Genomic DNA, 16893 nt, shown 5'->3' with positions numbered 1-16893 from the left:
GACCAAGCTTGTGTTGTTGGTAAGATTTGCCTCAGATTCTGGACAATAGCTTATATTTAACAAAGAACACTGCAAAATAGAAACCTAGAATTAGATAAGGTACTCTTAACAGTGTAAAGAGAACATTAGAATAGTAATGCAGGACAAGATAGTTATAGTTTTTCAATCCATAATGATGTTATCATGGTTATATTATATATGCCATCATGAAATTGATAAAATTCTTACTAGCTTTACATGCACAATATCAGCAGGTTCTATGCTTAATACGATGAGAATAAAATAAGAACATCATTTATTTGAATAGTAGTAGATACAAAAAGGTCTATCATGTACTATAATAACATGATCACAGGTTTGATGTTGGTCAAAAAGGATGAAATTATTTGTTTGACCCAAAACAGGTAGAAATAATTATGGGAAAGAAAAATATAAGCTACTTTGACAATGATAATGAAACTATTTAAGGATCACCAACAATGCAATCCAATGACACCAATACAAATTTTTGAAAAAATAAAACTCTAACTACAAACTATCCTAAACTACCATGTTGTGATCCTTAGATCATAACAACATTGATAATTAAAATCCAACTGTCAAGTTTATTTCATATAACCTGAGCCTAAGCACAGTAAATGTATGACGATTGGCTCATGTTTTCAAACTTAATATATAAAATAAGCACATAAGTACGTGAAAAAAAAAATTTAAAAATAAGTTTTTAATCTTATTATACTCAAATTAGTAATATTTCTATCATAGCAAGTAATGGCACCAATTTTTTTTAATATTATACTCAAATTAACCATATTACTATCTATCGAAGTTAACAGCACCGAAATTCAATATAAAAACTCCTTTACTTTCCCTGACAAGTTGGACATATCTATCATTATCTTAATTTGTTAGCATTATGTTTACTGTTAGTTTATTCATTATACAATTGTTATAAATTTTTTGAGGTCTTATACTGCATCAAAATGTTTATATGCCATTATTAATGATTTATTCTGTATGCATTTATGTATATTTACAACAAGATAGGCATAATAATCATTGCACCAGTTTTAGAATAAAATACAAATATGAATAAGAGCATCATGTAGTCAGCATAATATGAATTCTGTATACAGCGTGAATGATGATATGCAATGATGTCTATCATAATATGCAATTATTATATGGCAAGTTTGACTCTAACTTGACCTATTGACTCATACTGGTCACACGAGCACCCATTACTTTTGGGTGTAGATTATCATCTACTAGTTACAATCCAGTCTACAGCCATCCTCATGTTGTTTGTTTGCTTCCAAGGTTATCATAGGATCGACTGTTGGTTCTCTCTAGTTATTTGGTGGCATTTTTCCCATTTGTTTTGTTTATGAGCCACTCCACTACATTATTGATTGACTTTATTATTACTTGGCTTGAAAATATATACTTCAAATTGCATCCAACGTACCATGCAAATGGGAACCATGAGGCACTTACGAAACAAAAGAACTCCAACTAAGGTTTAGAAGAAAAATTAAGAGGCCTTGGGGTGTAAACTTAAGATGTTCTGGACCTCATTTGTGGGACTGACAGGTTTTTGGAGACACAAAGAAAGTCACTCCATCTGGAATGCCCTAATTGTGATAATAAAGACCTTTGAGGGGCTACTGAATGCATGACCATCCTCATAGACTTCATTACAATATTTGAGATATTGCACTCTTCCTATTAGGCAGCTTTTGGAAGGAAATTTTCCACAAAGGGATTAACTGTTCCATCCACTAAGTCCTGCTTAGGTTTATATACTTATTACACTGTATTGATTCATCTTCATATACATCTGTTCCTTGTGTGGATGTACTCCATTTTTCACACAGTAATGCTTTGGGTTGAATATGGTCTGTATCAACCAAGTAATTTAGCACCAAATTTTGTCATTTTCCATGATGGACCTGTCACATAAGAGGTTCCTTTGGACATGGGGATCGTGATATGAGTTAGAATGAGTATCTACCGATGGAGTGGGACTTCAGAAAGTGATGTGAAAGTATGCACATAAAAATTGACAAGTGTATCGAGTTGTAATGGAAAAAATCTGAGTTGAAGCAAGGATTTTGCTTTGTCTTGCAGTCAAATTTTGATAGGGATGGGCATATGCCATTTTTGCATATGAAAATTCTATTGTAAGTAGAATATTCTTAATGCTAGATAGTGAGATTACAAAGTAAAATTTATCAATACCTGTTGAAACCCTGTTTCCACGTTTCCACATTGAGAATTTAATGTTGAGTTTGTCAAACAAACAAGAGCAGAATTCACCATTTCTTCAACCTTAAAAAATATTTCAAGGTATTATAAATCCAATATGAATGTAAAAAGTTGTAATAGAGAAAAATGAGCAAAAAAACATCATCTTTAGAATGAATATAATACTGCAAAAGTGGTTCATCTCTTCTAAGGATTTCACTATACCTTAGAAGCTCCAATGAATAGGCGTTTGGCATAATCATTTGTTGTATGTTGTTTTGCAGTTCCAGAAACAGCATCATGATGTTGAGCAATTGCTAGAGCATCTCCAAGAAATGCTGTATTTTGTCCAAGTCTCTTTCTTCCAACAAGAAATTCAAGTTGTCTTGCAGCCTATTCAAGTATATCATGCCAACATTAATTATGTCATGATGCAGTATTCTTGACATATGCAACAGCACAGTAAAAACATGTATTATGAATAGAAACAGAAACATTATTATTCAAGAACATAAAAATACCAAGTAGTATCCACTCAGCATTCGAACATATCCTTTCAGCGCTGGCCTACTTGTAAAATATCCAGTCCAATAAGCATTTTCAGAGTCTGCATACCTGGCAACAACATTAATGTGTCATAAAGAATTCAGAGTACCTGAAGAAATACCAATAGAGAGACTAATTATCTATAGTTGATATTTCTAATTGTCATTTTACTTACGGGAAAAAGTCATCAAGTTTAAGAGGCCATGATTCATTTGCTGCATGCTTCAAATCAGCATAAATAGATGGTGTTGAGTAGAGAGCATTAACACGCCCATCCTGGAAAACTCTCATGTACTGTTAGCATCACAGAAAATCTACTTTCTTCATTGTAACATTTTTAGAATTAACATTTGACACAGGCTAAAGGGAAAAACTTTAGAAAAAGATGCAAAGAAAAACCTATACATATCTCTTTTGTATTTTAGGAGCTAGTATCTATATGATAGGTCAATTTCTAGAGCTACTTTTATTTAATTTGAATTATAGATTAACCATTTCATTTTCCATTATTTTCAACACATATTTCTAATGAATTTAATAACATGTTTAATATTATATATATTTAATTAGTTATAACCAGAAAATTATTATCACTTGTTAAAATTATTCAAATGATTAATTGAGTAGATGGAAGCGTCCTTTTTAGCCTATTTATCTAATGTCCCCTTTCTAGGCCTAAGTATTTGGAGGTCATTAGCCTATTATTGTTTCCATATAGGCTAATGCATATGGATAGGGGAGCTTAGGGATATTTATTAATTAGATGCCAAATAAAATAATCTCTAATATTTTCCCTTATAAGTTGTGATATTCAGCTATAGTATTGTTCTTCGTCCATTTCTTTGGTTTGCAAATTTTAACTTGCATCTAATAAAATGTCAAATAAAATAGAATATAGAAATTGCCTAACAATCACACTCATAGACCTTCATACTAATCAACATAATTTTAATTACTAATTGCAAATACATAGATGGAAGATTAGTGTCTAACCTTTTAAGTGTTGCAACTTGCAACAATTGCAGACTTTGATTGACTGTAAAATATACTACTATTTAGGGTGTCACATCTTCTAGATAGAACAAAACTTCTGTGCAGAGCAATGTGAATTATGGCCCTAAATTTCACTATTGCAACCTATTCACTTATGACTGTACAAGGCTCCAACGACTTGGCGTGATTTCCTCCTAGTATGGGCATTACTACATATCAATTATAGACCCTCATAACATTGTGACTCCTCCCTGGGTTGCTTCTAAGTCTCCTTTAGATTCTAGCAACTGTTGTTGAGGGTCTCATGACCTTCCTAGAACTCCCACAATTTTCTGGAGTGCCTCACATCCTATTCTTGGTTGTTTTGTACTGCAATGCTGCCTATAGCATGTTATGACACCTTTAAAAGTTTGTTGGACAAATAAAAATTCACTGTTAATGGATTGTTGACCATGTGACACCCTTATCTTCCTTTCTTGACTTCTTTAACCTCCGTAAACTGCTGCAGAACTTCATCCATTTTCAACCTGGTCACAATAGTCAAAACAATGCACCATCCCCATGTCCATTGTTCCCACCATTGTTATTATTATTGCCCACAATATGTTGAGCCATAAGTACACACATTTGAGCGATATTCTGCTGTCCTATAGCCAGATCATTGAAGATATCTCATGTACTTGGTTCCTGATGGTCTCTATGCTCTTTGTCCCCCATATTTACTTCAAACCTTTCAAAAACTGCAACTGGATCAATCTCTGGTGGCTCTTCAATGTTAAGGTTTGATCTACTTAGGTAATAATGCTGTGTGCTAAGCTGCATTACTCATTCCAAGTGTCATGTCACTAGTGTTCATTCACAACCCTCTAGGTTGGGAGGATTCAAGGCTTTGATACCACTATAAAGTAACCTATGAGTTTTGACCCCAACTTTTTTGCCCTTCTAATGTTTTTATTGATAATATGATTGCACAATTTCAGATTTGCAGAAGTAATGGTGTTTGGTTGATTATTTTGAGACAAGATAGAGATGAGACCTCATGCCCAAAAAAGATAAAAGACAATAGTATCAAAGAAAACCACAAACTCATTGAAATTATTTTTCAAAGAAGACATCACAAATTTCTTGCTCCAAATCATTGAATGCAATCGTGAAACTTGTGTGGCTCCACTGTTATAGCTAGGGTAGATAGTTTCAATGCCGAAACTGCATGACCTTAGGATTTCCATCCTAGGGTTTCAGCTCCTCAAGAAGCTCTCCAAAACAAGATAGAAGAAAAATAATCTAGGCATACCATTTGAGCTCCAAAAATGTTCTTTAATAATTACCCTAGGAAGCCTGTAGAAATACTTTTTGAATTCCAGCACTCTTTTATATTTCATTTAGATCAAATTAATAAAGTGACTTTATTAATGCCCTTTTAAATATTTCACTTAAGTCACTTATAATAGTTTGTTAAATTAATTAAAAAAACATTACCCCAAAATGCACTTTATTGGATAATATTAAATAATTAATTTAAATTATTTCCACTGTCGACTTTTGCCTACGAGAATAAGATAGGCCATTGGTCTCCCGAGCTACTCTTCAGAAGGGGACATTACACACAACCTCATTGAGTTTGTAGAAGGTTGTTTTGTTTCCTCTATCCATGCACAAGACCCTTTCTTGGCCAAATATATTAAGGGTGTTGCCAAATAAGAAAAACTTCTAACAAAACTCTTGTAATAATTGCTAAACCAAAAGAATCCCCTAAGCTATGTTAATGTCTTAGGTGGTGGCCAATCTAGGATAACTCAAATTTCCTCTTGGTCCACTTTGACTCCCTTGACATTGATCAAATGCCCCAAATATAAAATTTGTATCATCCAAAACCCACACTTGGATTCCTTGGAAACAATGATTGTGCCTCCATAATTCCTAATACCTCGCGAATATGCCTGAGATGTCCTCCCATGTTTTATTGTATATAAGGATATCATCAAAGAAGACATCTACAAATTTCTACAAATGCTTGTTAAATATCTAGTTCATACATGATGTAATGTGGCAGGTGTTGGTATGAACAAGAATTCATTGTGCCCATAGTGTCAACTAAATGCAATTTTATGTATATCCTCTTCCCTAACCCTAATCTAGTGGTACTCAATCAAAGATCAATCTCCAAAAAATAAACTACCCCATACAACTCATCAATCATCTTATTAATCATGGAGATAGGATACTTGTTCTTTAACATAATTTCATTAAGTGCCCTGTAGTCAATACATATCCTCATAGTCCCATCATTTCCAACCAAAACCATTGAAGAAGAAGAACTAGAACAAGGTCTAATGTGGCCCTGTTGGTGTGTTTTTTATGCACACTCAACTCAAAATAAAATACCTAGAGATATCCTATTCTCTCCTGATCAAAATCTTCTATGTGCTAAAAAGCTCAACTATGTGATCACAAAGACGAATCCAAGGTTCCCAAATTCATACAAATAGTCTCAGTTAGTTCATTGTGATTTGTTGGTAATCTCAAGGGGAACTTACATAGTTGTCACTTAGGGTTTGGTATGGTTTCATGTTATTTTAATGTCACTGTATGAGCTTCATAACATTCAGTTTCAAATTTACATTCATTCTTTAAATCCATTATTGCACTTGTGATTTCAAGCATTTACATTTACATTTACACTCATTTAGGGTTTACTCTCCAAAGCGTAGGGTAGAACTCTAGGTTTACTTTCTTGTTCATTTAGGATCTTGCATACACACAAGATTCTTGCACACACATTTTCAATACATTATCAGCTATTTGTGGAGGTGGAAATCACCAAAACAAGGGCTTTGACTAAGGCAAAACCCTATATAGCCACCTAGACACCATTTTTCCATTTGCGGGTGCAGGTACAAGAATCCGGCGTACGAACGATTTTCAGGACCGACAAAGCGCACAGATACAGATCCAGCCTCAAAATTTGACCTCATTCTTTAGGGACCAGGGCGTGGCGCCCTGGTCCTCCCAGAACTAGGGTGTGGCACCCAAGTCCTCGTTTTCTGCATTTTTTGGCAGTTTGGCAGTACAGAGTCTCAGATAGTAGTTTCCAGAAGTTCATCTCTCAGTGTGATATTCAGGGACTAGGGCGTGGCACCTTGGTCCTGCTCAGTCAACCCCTAATTTCAATGCCAGGTACACGTTAGAATTCCCCTCCCTACTCTGTGCTCAGTATCTCAGTTTCATATCTGCAAGTTTCTGCATTTTCAGTTTATATTTGCATATTTGTTCATCTCCTAGCATAGTTGATCTTTGAATTGCATTTTGCACATTTCCTCTTCATTACAGTGAAGGAATAGAAACCCTAAGAGATATTTCATGGCTCTCTCTTCCTTACAAGAAGTAGCCAAAGTGAACTATCTCCCTAGGCTCTTTCGTATTCCACTGCGTGTACATGAGGGTGGGATTAGGTCTTAGTCACCCGATTCCATTTGCATGCATCACATTTTGGTGAACCCGATGTGAATACCTTTAATTCTAATTTATGTTCTCAAATCTAAGTGTTTATGCTATTTCAAATTCAAATTTTCATTTACAAGTTTGATTTCCTTGCAAATTTAAAAAAAAATAGAGGTTAATTTCACTAAAACCCTAATTTTTAGATTCAAAATTGGACTTATGGATTGCTTAATTTGGATCAATAATTTCAGATTTGATTTGAGAGCACTTTGCACTTATAGATCTCACTTTCTAGTGCTTGCAATGGTATTTTGCATATGTTATTATTTGAAACAGGAAAATTGTTGTCATAATGCATTCATTTCATAGATGTGGTAATGGTTTGGCCTCCCTTGTTTCAATTTACCCCTCTGTTAAAGATCCTCCTATCCATAAGGACATTTTAGTGCAAAAAAGAGTTGTTACCAATTCCTTCAAGACTCTCCCATGTTTTGAAGATGAAGATTTGAAGAATGATGTTGATAATTCTCCTAAAATGTGCCTCTCCCATGAAGCTATCCTAGAGGAAGAGGATGATATCATAAACACCTTTCTTAATGTCACCTTACCTTCCTTACATGATGGTTCTCTTAGAGAAAAAGTATTGATGGACATTGACTTATCTTCTCCTAAATTTGGTCTTACCAATGGGGCCACATTAGTACAACAAAAGGTTATGAACACTTCTTTTAAAGATATCCTTCCTAAGTATGAATCTCTGAAGAGTGATGTTCATTTTCCTCCTAAGAAGCACTTTCCCCATGAGGATCATTTGGTGCAAGAAGATGGTATTATCTCTACTTTTCCTATTGATATAAGACCCTCTTTTGATTTCAATAAAATTCCCACTAAAGATGAAGCATTAATGAGATATGCTAGTCCTTCTCCTAAAGCTTCTCTTACCCATAAAGATGCCTTAGAGAAAGAAGATGAAATTATAAGTGATTTTCTTAATGCTCTCTCTCCTAAAGATCCTATTGAAGACATTTTGAGGCAAGAGGATGATTTCAACAACACATGTATTGATTCTCTCCCTTCTAAGGATGAAGAATTAATAAAATTGTGTTATTCCCTCTCCCAAAATTGGACTTAACAATGGAGACATCATAGTGAAAAAAGACATTTTTAACACCTCTCTCAATGATCTCCCTCTTTGGGGTAAACCTTTGGAGAATGATATGGCTGGCAAATCCCTTAACAACACTTCACCTTCTTTTCATTTCAATAACCTTCCCTCCAAGGATGAATCATTAAAGCATAATGCTCTCCCCTTTCCCAAACTTGGTCCTACTCATAAGGATACCCTACTTCAAGAAGAGATTGTTAACATCTCTTTCAAAGACCTCCCTCTCAAGGAGGAGCTTTGAAGAGTAATGTTGATCCTTCTCCTAGAGAGTCCCTCTCCCATGTAGATCCTTTGGTGATAGAGGATGATATGATCTTTCCTACTAACACTATACCCTCTTTCAATAACTTTACCTTTAGGGATGAAACATTAATGCCTACTTCTAGTCTATCTCCCAAAATTCATCTTATCCATGATAACATTTTGGTGCAAGAAGAGACTGTCAACACTTCCTTCAATAATCTTTATCATACGAATGATGTTCATCCTTCTTCTAAAATTCATAAGGACACCTTGGAGCAAGAAAATGATCATCGAGGACCAGTTTCTGAAAGGAGACCACACGCACAACGTTGTCCTTCTGGAGCGTTTTGTGTACAATGTTGCTCGCACCATTGACAAACACGAGGCAATAGAAAGGGCAATACATTGTATGGAAGCTCCACGCCTGAGAGAACCTGCCATCAAAGATTTGAAGAAACTCAAATCTTATTTGCTCAAAGGGCTTGTTAATGATGCTTAAAAGATAGAGGAGATAATCAAAAGCGAAGACATGATTGATACTATCTTGGCTTTGAGGGACGGTTGTAATGTCCCCTTCTCGATGATGTGCTTTCAGTGGTCCATTGGCTCATTCCTGAGACCCGTAGGCTATGTGGAATGAAGAATTACGGTTTCAAACGTTGGTGAGGCGAGAATTTACTATTTTTAGTAAGTTGGGTTGGCTGTTTGGATGATGCTGTCCTATTGAGCTTTCCATGCTCTGTCACTGGGTGCGAAGATAATGCTTTTCGGAGCAGTAATTCATGACTTTCCATTTTTAGTAAGTGGCAATATGGAGTATTTCTATTTTTGGCAGTGGACAGAGTCCTGGTCCTACAGCACTTCTTTGGTCTTCTTTACTCCGCTTCATCCTGGTTTCTATTAATGATCAGTATGGGAGTCATAAGTAATTTAATTAAATATTATTTCCTTGTCAAAGGTTTAATATTTAAACATTTGCAGTTACTGATTAATTGTTGAGGATGACTTAGGGAAAAATAAGTAATTGATATTCGTGTGTTATTTCCTAAGTCAAAGGGCGATTTGTTGGTGGCAATTTAGGTGGATTAAACATCTTTTGTTTAATGTTTAATATTGCAAAAAGACTCCACCTAAGGCAAAGTTCGAACTTGCCTAGGAAAGGTAAGTGGGTGCCATCTTGGTGGGAGACATAAGGCGAAATGAAAGTGGATTTGAATAGAGTTTGGGAGCCATTTGCATTTGCATTTGGGGAGGCGCGAAGTTATAAATATGAGCCTTGGGCTCTCATTCTGCTATCTTGAAAATTTGCATCGTTATGCTATCGGATTGGCGTCTGAACTTTGAAGCTTTGAAGTGCGGCTCCCTCATGTTTTCCAGTTTCGTACTTGAGATATAGTACCTAGCTGCGTGTTGTAATCTATGATACTTTCATTGCATATTTCAATGTTTTTGGAGTTTGGAGTGATTTCTGGAGTTGCTGGTTTCCTTGCGGCTGAAGCACGTTTTTATCACACCTCTTTGCTTGAGTGATTGGTTGTTCTGGGTACTGGTTCAATCATCCTTCTTGCTGTTGGCGATTCATATTGCAAGTTTGTGGCACTTTTCATTGAGTATTGAATTTAATAATGCAAATTGAAAATATCTAGCTAGGCATGGGTTTTAGAGGATGCTTTGGGATGTATGCAAATTAATTTGTGGTGTTTTGGTAGCTTCCTTTTGGTTTGTCTTAGTTGTTGCTGGTCTAGTGTTGGTTTGGGAGTGATTTGGGGTGAATTGAGTGAGATTTGAGAGAGATATGAGTGTTTTAGTGAGTTTATGGGTTGCTGGTTATGCATTTTCAGCCTGCTGGTTATGGGGACGTAGGGTCATGTCCCCGTAGGGTCATGACTCTACGTGGCATAAAGCCACGTAGAAGTCATGCCCCTACGTGGGCATGGCTCTACGTCTCGTATACATATCCAAAGAATATCGACAATTTCGGTAAGTTAATCAATCACCGTGGCAATCAAACAATCCAGAAACTGCCGACATTAAATAAAGAATATAAGTTACAGATTTATACTTAGATATAAATCGAGGAGAACAATATTCATTGCAATAATTTTTTTTAAAATATAGTAAGTCTGTTATCTTCTCTATCTCTGATCAAATTCCTTAACATAGTATCAGAGCCAAGTTGGTAGAGAAATAAATAAAGACAACTCTATTTCAGACTTGCATTCAAAATCGAAGGAAAGCAATCATGGTGAACAATGTTAGAGTTGAGGATAGACTTGAAGGAACATCCAACTTTGTTTCATGGAGAATTCGAATAACAACAATTCTTCAAGAACTCGAATTAGATGCATACATAGAAGAAGACACTAAGATGCCTGAAGACGAGCCAGAGAAAACAACCTGGAAAAGACATAACAGCAAGGCTAAGAAAATTATAATTGACGCTGTTAAAGATCACATTCTTCCAACCATCTCAAAACTTACTACAACTTATGATATGTTCAAGACCATTCCAAACTCATATGAAATAAATAATGCAAGCAGATTGCTCACCTTAAAACAGCAATTAATGCATATCTCCATGAACAAAGGAGAATCAATTACATCCTATTTCATGAGGATTTCAGAGTTAAAAGGCCAATTATCAACTATTGGAACTAATGTAGATGACTTGGAGCTCTCTAATAGCACTTAAAGGATTACCATCCAGTTGGGAATCCTTTATTCAAGGCATTAATGCTCGTCCGACACTACCAACATTCGATCAACTCAAGAATGATTGCACTCAAGAAGAATCTCAGCTGATCACAAGAGGATTGGGTCCAAACAAAGAGGGAGAAATTCAAGCACTACATGCTAACACAAGCAACAAAGGGAATAAAAGGAAGTTCAAACGGAAAAGAGGAAATAACCACAAAAGCAGAGACTTCTCCAAGATTCAATGCTACAAGTGTGATAAATTTGGACACACTCACAGATTCTGTCCAGAAAGGAAGAAAGCTCAAGCAACCATAGCTGAAGTGAAGGAAATAGAGAATCCTCTATTTTTCTTAGCTTTATCAAGTGAACTAAACTCAAACAAACATATGTGGATAATCGACAATGAAGCCTCTCGTCACATAACCGGATTTAGAGATCAATTCGAAACGTTTGAAAGCCACTCAACTGAAGAAGTTACAATAGGAGACAATTGTACCTATCCAGTGAAAGGAATTGGGACCTGCTCGATTCAATTAAGAACAGGGGTTACACTACAGTTGAAAGATGTTCTCTTTGTACTAGGCATCAAAAGGAACTTACTTTGTACCAGGCATCAAAAAGAACTTAGTCTCTATTTCAGGACTAGCTGATCAAGGATTTCGTGTCACTTCCATGAAGATAAAGTTCTACTCTGGCCTAAAAATTCTAATATAAAGAATGTTATTCCTATAGGATCTAGAGATGGTAGTTTATATAAACTACGTAATATTCAAAAACAAGCACTAAACCATGAAGTATCAAACTCTAATGAAATTTGGCATAGAAGGTTAGGACATCTTTGATTTAGGGCCCTAACTTCTATAGGAAAGATTACCACAGGATTACCAAACCTAATAACTAATCGTGTTGGAACTTGTAAGGGATGTGCTCTAGGGAAGAACTCAAAGAGGTCCTTTCCCTCAAGTGAACACTAATCAAAGGTTGTACTAGAACTTGTCCACACTGATTTGTGTGGTCCAATGTCATTACCATCTCTAGGGGGTTTCTTGTATTATGTGATATTTGTTGATGACTACTCTAGGAAAACTTGGATCTATTTCATAAATCTCAAGGAATCAAATGAAGTGTTATCAAAATTTAAAGAATTTAAAGCCTAAGTAGAAAATCAAACTCGAAAGAAAATAAAAAACTCTAAGATTAGATAATGGGGGTCAATACATCTCTGAGAATTTTAAAGAATTCTGCATTTCTGTTGGGATTAAGAGGGAGTGTACTGTACCTTATAATCCTCAATAGAATGGATTCACAGAAAATAAAAATAGAACCATCATCGAAGCCACTAAAGCCATAATGCATGATCAAAATCTACATATCTCATTTTGGGCTGAAGCCTGAAATACAACTGTGTATATTCAAAACAGATGCCCTCATTCAATCCTAGAGAATATAACACCTGAAGAAGTCTTTACAGGAAATAAACAAGATTTAAGCCATCTAAGAATCTTTGGTTGCCATGTGTATATTCGCGTTCCTAAAGAAAAGAGAACCAACCTAGAACCCTTCGAGAAGAAAGGTATATTTGTTGGCTACAGTGAAACCACTAAAGGATATAGAGTCTATATTCTAGGACGAAGATCTATTGAAATCAGTAGAGATGTCAAATTTGAAGAAGATGCTGCTTATAAACTCTCCCTAAGTACAGAAGATGATCAAATCACAGAATCAGATGAAAATCTTATAGTTCAGAATCAGAGGGAGAATAGCATAGAAAATCAGGAACTTCAATCACCTAATTTCAAGATTGCTGAAAATCCTAACAACAAGAAAAGACCATTATGGGCAAGAAAGATGACTGAAGAAAATAATGTGGAACCTGATGAAATCTTCAAAGAGAATAAGAAAACAAGAAGTCAGTCATGCTATGTTGCACTCATGACCGAACTTACAAAATCTGAACCATCAAATGTTGAAGAAGCCTTAACATGTCAAGCTTGGAAAGAAGCAATGATTGAGGAATACAAATCTATATTAAAGAATGATGTCTGGGATATTGTATCTTGACCAAAAGACAAATCAGTTGTCTCATCAAAGTGGTTATTCAAAATCAAATATGCACTAGATGGTAGTATTGAAAAACACAAAGCCAGATTCTTTGCCAAAGGTTTCTCTCAAAAGGCTGGAATCGATTACGAAGAGACATTGCTCCAGTTGCTCGATATACTTCTATGAGAACAATCATTGCCATTGCATCTTCCAAAAAGTGGAAAATACACCAAATAGACGTAAAGACCGCATTTTTGAATGGTATTATTGAAGAAGAAGTATACATAGAACAACCTGAAGGCTTTGCTATACAGGATAGAAACCTCTATGTGTGTAGACTTAAAAAAGTTCTCTACGGCCTTAAGCAAGCTCCCAGGGCATGGTATGGAAGGATAGACAGTTATCTCTCTAAACTAGGATATTCCAAAAATGAAGCAGACTCTAACATATACTTGAAAATATTGGATGGTAACATGTTAATACTTGTTCTCTATGTTGATGACTTGTTGATAACAGGAGAAGATCACCTCATTGCAAAATGCAAACAAGATCTTGTGGCTGAATTCGATATGAAAGATCTAGGTCTACTGCACTATTTTCTAGGCCTAGAAGTATGGCAAAAGGAGAACTATATTTTCCTAAATCAAGGAAAATACACCACTGATATCCTAACCAGATTTGGTATGATAGATTGTAAACCTCTCTCCATTCCAATGGAAACAAATCTTCATAAGCTCAAAAGTGAAGCAGCAGACTCAGAACCTACAGATCCTACATACTATAGACAAATCGTTGGATCTCTTACGTACCTAATAAACACTCGCCCTGATATTTGTTATGCTACTAATGTGTTAAGCCATTTCATGTGCGAACCTAAGAACATTCACCTAATGGTGGTTAAGCATATTCTAAGATACTTGCGTGGCACTATTGGACTTGGCCTGAAGTATAAAAATGTCGAGATACAACTCCAAGGGTATTCTGATTCCAACTGGGCAGGCAGTTCCATTGATCGTAAAAGTACAATAGGGTGTTGTTTCAGTCTTGGATCAGCCATGATATCCTGGTTCAGCAGAAAACAGTCAGCAGTTGCTCAGAGTTCCACTGAAGCCGAATATATGGCTGCCTCCATGGGAGCTCGTGAGGCAGTGTGGTTAAGGAAATTACTAGTTGGACTATTTGGGAAACCATTAGATCCCACTATGATTCACTGTGATAATCAAAGCTGCATCAAACTTTCTGTAAATCCAGTATTTCATAATCGATCCAAGCATATAGAGATCCCATACCATTACATTAGAGATATGGTAGACAGAGATGTCATCAAATTGACCTACATCAGCACCGAAGAGCAAAGTGCCGACATATTCACCAAACCTCTTGCAAAATTGAAAGTGGAATACCTTAGAGGTAAACTTGGTATGACTAAATTATAATGGAAATTTCTAATATTAATATTATTCATATATGATTTATATATTCATGAATATCTTGGATGCAATATTGCATGTATGTGTTGTGTCATGAAAGGTGACAATCTTTCATGTGAGTGTAAGATCGCTATTGTAAGGTGACGACTTTAACAATAGCCTAATCTGTTATCAAGATTGACTACATTAAGTTGATGTCCCGGAATGTGCCGAAAATCTTGATACTAAATTCCCTATGATGAGTTACTGAGTTGTTATCATGTTGTTCCGAAATATGTTGGAAATTATAATAACTATATCATGATTGACTACATTAATTTGTTGTCCCGGAATGTGCCGGACATCGTGATACTAAAATTGGTTCACGTTCACCTATGATAATAATATCAAGGTAGTAATCTAATAAGACTTCAAACAGTTGTTGTCCTAGAGTGCTGGATATCAAATAATCTATACCTCTCTGAGATATGAAGTATTTCATTAGTTAATATTCTGAATGAATGATCATGTCAAATAAATCCGTGTATCTAGAAGGTTGCTCCTTAAAACTCAATTATGAAATTCAATCCTCTTTTGCTAAGAGGGAGTGTTAAGTGCATAGCTTCCATCGGATCGAATAAAATCAATATATATGTATATATATATATGTATATGTATATATATATGTATATATATATATATATAAATATGTGCATATTTATTAAAACATAAATATTAAATAACATGGTCGATATAATAATCTCGATAACTATCGGGCTGCATTAGTTAATATCAACCGATGCAATGGGTGGGAGACGAAGGGTCATGTCCCCGTAGGGTCATGACTCTACGTGGCATAAAGCCACGTAGAAGTCATGCCCCTATGTGGGCATGGCTCTACGTCTCCTATACATATCCAAAGAATATCGATAGTTTCGGTAAGTTAATCAATCACTGTGGCAATCAAACAATCCAGAAACTGTCGACATTAAATAAGGAATAAAAGTTACAGATTTATACTTAGATATAAATCGAGGAGAACAATAATCATTGCAGTAATTTCTGTTAAAATATAGTAAGTCTATTATCTTCTCTATCTCTGATCAAATTCCTTAACACTACTAACCCATTCTGGATTGTGTTGTGCGTTGCACACGCTCCCTGTCGCCGACAGAGTCCCCCTTCCTCCTTTTGAGCCTTTCCATCTTCGCCCTGTTGAGTTTCGTGCAGAGCCTCTCGCATCCTTTCGAGCGAGCCCGCGTTCAGTCCGTAAGATGATGATGATTGAACAAAAGAAGCCAGTGATTCCATTAGGTCAGATGAGCCCTCGGGCACAAATTCCAAGGGGTTGTTCAAACTTGTGAAATCGCCTTGAATAGGTGTGTGATGATGAAGCATCCGAAGTCCGCCGAGTAAAAGAATAGCGCGTCTGGAGGTCGCATAAGGACCCAAAGTCACCAATTTTCGCGTAGAGCGATGAGAGAGATTACATGAGGTTTGTTTTTACAGAGTTTACGAGATTTGAATGAATGACGATTTTCGCCAACTGGAAGAGGAGGAGCGAAATTTTTTTTCAAAGTGCCAAGGTTGACAAACTTGCCCAAGTGCCAAAACTCGCACTTTTTGAGAGAAAAGTTAAAAGTCGCCAAAATGCCCAAAAGGGGCGAATTTCGGACTTTCAGGCCAAAATGAGAAAAGTTGAAAGGTTGTCAAAAGTGCCTTAAGGTCCGAAAATGCTTAAAGTTGACAAAAGTGCCTTAAATTCCAAAAAGTTTAAAGTTGACAAAAGTGCCTTAAGGTCCGAAAATGCTAAAAGTTGGCAAAAGTGCCTTAAGGTCCAAAAATGCTAAAAGGTTGTCAAAACGTTCACAAAGTCCGAAATTTGCAAAAAGGATAAAAGTGTCGAAGTTCACACTTGGGGTGAAGACAAAGTTAAAGTTTTTAAAGGGCCTCCATATCCCCGAAAATCGCGAGTTGGGGGAAGTGCACGAGAAAAGCAAAGGTGGAAATTGGCAAAGTCACCGAATGGTGCGAGACTGGAAAATGACCATAAAGTTCGCATTGCTCGCAAACTCCTCATAAGGTCCGAAATTCGCCATCTAGGGAAAA

General features: G+C 35.9%; 1 protein-coding gene across 6 annotated transcripts in view; it reads right to left on the bottom strand.

The window, feature by feature from the left end:
• The window catches only part of LOC131075948 (alpha-mannosidase), a 318620-nt gene that overhangs the window by 202829 nt on the left and 98898 nt on the right, over positions 1-16893 (bottom strand). For 5 of the 6 annotated variants that reach the window (XM_058012933.2, XM_058012930.2, XM_058012929.2 and 2 more), the window contains 5 exons: positions 2969-3069; positions 2769-2862; positions 2473-2640; positions 2242-2331; positions 4-69 (listed from right to left, as the gene is read on the bottom strand). In XM_058012933.2, coding sequence (XP_057868916.2) covers positions 4-69; positions 2242-2331; positions 2473-2640; positions 2769-2862; positions 2969-3069 — 519 coding nt within the window. The remainder of the gene's footprint in view (positions 1-3; positions 70-2241; positions 2332-2472; positions 2641-2768; positions 2863-2968; positions 3070-16893) is intronic. The other variant, XM_058012932.2, reaches the window with a different exon arrangement.

Source organism: Cryptomeria japonica, chromosome 9, assembly GCF_030272615.1.
Source record: "Cryptomeria japonica chromosome 9, Sugi_1.0, whole genome shotgun sequence".
Lineage (NCBI taxonomy): Eukaryota > Viridiplantae > Streptophyta > Pinopsida > Cupressales > Cupressaceae > Cryptomeria > Cryptomeria japonica.
The sequence above is the reverse complement of the archived record's forward strand: the minus strand, read 5'-3'. Positions and strand labels throughout refer to the sequence as shown.